Raw genomic sequence first — 4391 nt, forward strand, 5'->3', positions numbered from 1 at the left:
ATGCTTCAGCTCAAGTTACCAAACTATGCCACTACACTTGAACCGTTTGCTACTTGGATGTATACCAAATGTAGATATATGTTGGACATTCATTCTTTCAGACTTTAAAATAATTAATAAATTTCATGTTTTGGCAGATAAAATATGATAAAAAGACTATTTCATCGTGTTTAACCTCCAAAGTGTACACCTTTTCTTGGAGGACTGAGAGCCAAAGTAAAAATTCCAAAGTATACTGCTAGCACAGTAATGAGTGCTTAGAGCGCTTCGCGAAATACATGGGGTTGAACTGCAACCCCAAACTGGAAAGATTCTTTACAAGTACCTAGATACTTGCAAAACAGAATTCTTCTGAAAAATCCATTATGATATATTTTATCCAAGATCAACTATGTAGCCATATTTACTTGGATGAAATAAATAGTTGTCAAAATTCTGAGCCATAATTTTTTTTATCATTTCTCAAAAAAATTTTATAAAACCCACATAATATGGAATTAAATACCTTAAGGTTAAAAAATTTCACATAAATTAGTATCTAGTTTCTTAATAACAATGAACATAGACATAGGGTAACTAACCTATTTATTTTTCAATCTGCCTTAACCTACATTATAGTAGACTAAATTTCCTACAAACTAAGATCTTAAATGAAATCATCTACCCCCTGGTAGATAATTATCACCCCCCACCAAAAAAGCACAAAACAAACAAACAAAAACCAAGAAGGAGGTAGCACAAAAAGGAAAAAAAACCCCAAAAACTGTCATTAAATTTCAGCGCTTTTGGATACCTAGAATCATTACTGATCTACTGAAGCTGTTCCTAAAATGTGTAAAGGCTGGTTTTAGTAGAATAGTATATTTTTCTTTTTGGTAACATAAAAGACACTATTTACAAAGATGATATCCTCAACCGTAAAACACTGTAGAGAAAAAATTTAGAGAATTTGAAATATTTTTATTATAACTGACAAAGTAATGTCTTGGCAATAATATCATTATATTAGGAGAATTACTTACTCAAGAAGATCTGGGTCTAGTCCTTCTGATATCATTTTGTTTCTTATTGCCATCACTGGTACACCCTAAGCAAAGGACATGAGATAATCTGATCATTAAAAATGCTTCCTTTATATGTCTACACATACCATCTAAAACAAGACCTTTAGATCCCTCATTATTTAAAAGAGTTCGTATTCTACTTTTAAATTAGCACATGCCTAGCACTTGCATAATCTAGTAAAGTACCCATTTTACACTGACCTAACAGAATCAGTTTTATCCAATATCACATAAGCCCAAATTAAGTCATTTGAGCTTATTCATTACTAATTCTGCCATATAGAAAACAGAGATCATATTCTCACTCTTTTTATATCACCAAAAGAAAGAAAACATTACTCGAATGATTAAAATACCAGCTGAAGTGATACAATGAATACTTTTACTTGAAAAGGGAAGAGAATTGATATACAACTAATTTATTCCAAGTTCACTTAGTAAAGCTCTAAGGGGAGAAGATGTCATCAAATCTGCCAACTCCTCCTCTTCACACCATCCCCAAGGATAAGAAACACTAGACTGATGTGTTCAATTTGAGGGCCTTGATTCTGTCTCCTTAAAGGAGGCAGAGTCACAGCATGGGACTCTTTCACCCCATGTGGCATAAGAAGGAAGGTACACCCAGGAACACACAGGAAAAAGCCCAATCACTGCTCTACTGCTGTTGCACACTCATCTCTTATCACTAGCCAGTTGTGATGTTCATTTATTTTTACTTTTATTTTTAACTGACAATTATACATGTTTATGTGGTAAAGTATGCTGTTTTGAAATATGTATATATTGAGGAATAATCAAATTAGGCTATTTAGCATATCCGTCACCTCCAATATTTATTATTTGTGGTAGGAACTTTTAAAATCCTCTCCCATAGCTATCTTGAAATATACATCTTGAAGATGGGATAGGAGTTTGTCTAAAATGAAAAACATAAACACTTAGAAATATACACAAATCTTAATCTAACCTATCATATGTACACTTGTTTCAAATTTGATCTTGCCAAATTAAGTTAAATCATTACATCTAATCCTCAGTTTTTTGATCAGAAAATTTTATGTCAAAAAATTTAATTTTTATTTACTTTAAAAAAATGCCCAGAAAAGATAGCTACTGAAAGACTCATAACCACTTATTTTGGCTATGGAAGAAAAAAATAGCCACATCCCCTCTCACAGCCTGCTAGGTTAAATAAGGTTAGGAAAGCAAAGGCTTTCTTTTGAGTTTACAGGTTACTTAGAAGACTCTCATGAGAGGTAGCAAAGGCAAAGCAGTCATTTGCAGGCCCATTTGTATACTTATCTTGGTAACTGTTGTGTTTTATCTTATAAATTAGTAAAATTTAGCTTATTAAGACTCAGATAAAAATGAATACTTAAGTGCATTCTAAATATTAGATGAATCAATATAAATAGTACCATCACAGAATTCTCTTCAAAACTATACTTCTGAAAGCAATATTGTTCCATGAGACAATTTTTGAGATATTCTGAAAAGTGCATTATAATAGGTTTGGAAGACAAAGAAGGTGGAAGATAAGTTTAATGAGCAAAAAGAGAAAAGCAAAAAGAAAAAAGCCCACTTGCTGGGGACATCCAATGTGAACAGACTCAAGTTTGAAATAAAGTAAGCAAGAAATAAAAACTAACACCACTTTTGAAATATATTATCTAAAACTAAGACTTGAATGAAATATATTTAAAAACAAAATGTACTTAGTAACAAAATTTTCATAGTAGAGGAGAAAGCTGATTACTTGAATGACACAGCTGGCATTGATAATTAAATGTCATTCAATTATTTAGGATAACAGGGGGTAAGTTACGAGTTTGGAACATTCCACAAAAAGATATGTAAGTGCTAAGAAAAAAAGAGAAGAGCAGAGTTAATGTCATACTTCTTTAAAAAGACCTCTTGGCTTCTATTAACTATGGTTTGATGGTATAAGGTCTTTCTACAAACTCAAGCATGTGATTTATTTATTATACTTTAGCATAATCCACAAGACATCATTGGAAAGGTCATACAAATAAGTTACAAAGCCAAGACAAGAGAAGGGAGGAGAATGAGGTTGAAAAAAAATTCCTAAAATATAGCAAAGAAAGTGTATATTGGGTGGTGGTGAGGGGAAGCAGTGGGTGGGAAGAGGGGAATGGGGAACAGGGAAGTTGGCAGAATTAGATAAGCCCTCTATTTGACCATTAGCTTCACGGAATTGATTATACAATAAGACTAATAGAAACCTAAACCTGTAAGCTCCAAATTTGAACCTTAGTTTCTGGGGTCTGCTTACAGTAGAACAGCACAGATACATATACAATTTGGTATCTTGTCATTTCTGTATATGGATATGGGTAAAGGAAAATATACACAACTGTTCATATCTTACTTGATTCTTAGACTTATCGCTACCTTAATAAAAATCTCATAAAGCTTGATAAAAAGAATAATCTGGCCTGTGTTCCAAAGAATGCATTCCAAAGGGATCTGCTGTTGTTTCCAGTGATGTTGCTTAGTTTGCTATATTCTTCCTTAGAGGTCACGTAAGAGAGTCTGGTTTGTTAAACACCAAAAAGAAGTGTCCAATTTCTGATTGCCAACGGACAAAGCTACTGGTGGTCTAAGAAGGACAAGAAAGACCTCAAAACTGAAGTCTACTGAACTGTGGGGTTTTTTTTGGCAAGTGACATCAGGCAGTGTGTCCAACATAAGTAATGAAGAAGAGAGAAGGCAGCCATAAGTCTGATGTTCCAAAAAATAACATCTGTATTTGCGTCACTGGAGAAAGTGTGTACAGAGCCACACTAATGAAATTATGATGGCAGCACTAATAGTTAAATACTAGTTTCTTATATCACAAAAAACTGTTTAGAGGTTTATAGGCCTGCCAATATTTACATTTATTTCTTATTGTGTTAAAAAAAGTCAAAAGACAAAATCCTTTTATAAACCATGTTGAAATTTTCCTAAAGTTTTAGATTAGAAGGAGGAAAAAAAAACCTTTGTACTCAAGAGAGATAAATTACTTTCCTAGTTTAAAAATAACTAAAAATGCTTCTTACATTTTAAAGTTTATCCTCTTAGTTTATGAATGTGAATCATAACATTTCAGTTATAAAGGATGAAAAACATGAAGTTTTCTTCCCCACCTAAGACAACAATAAAAAACAGATCTATTGAATACGTTGATGGAAAAAGCTTCTTCTTTGCAGAGAACGGGAACTAGTAGAATTTGAAAAGATGCTACAGGTTGTTAAAAGGCAGCCGGTCCTCCAATTAGGCTCCTTCTACTTAAAATTTAACTTCATAAAATGGACTCATATCTTT

The 4391-nt window shown here is 32.7% G+C and overlaps 1 protein-coding gene across 2 annotated transcripts in view; it reads right to left on the reverse strand.

The window, feature by feature from the left end:
- WASHC3 (WASH complex subunit 3) overlaps positions 1-4391 on the reverse strand; it is a 49715-nt gene that overhangs the window by 10365 nt on the left and 34959 nt on the right. For both annotated transcript variants that reach the window (XM_017516779.1, XM_017516770.1), the window contains exon 6: positions 1023-1087. In XM_017516779.1, the coding sequence (XP_017372268.1) occupies positions 1023-1087 (65 nt within the window). The remainder of the gene's footprint in view (positions 1-1022; positions 1088-4391) is intronic.

The sequence above is a fragment of the Cebus imitator genome, unplaced genomic scaffold, assembly GCF_001604975.1.
Source record: "Cebus imitator isolate Cc_AM_T3 unplaced genomic scaffold, Cebus_imitator-1.0 Scaffold18, whole genome shotgun sequence".
NCBI lineage: Eukaryota > Metazoa > Chordata > Mammalia > Primates > Cebidae > Cebus > Cebus imitator.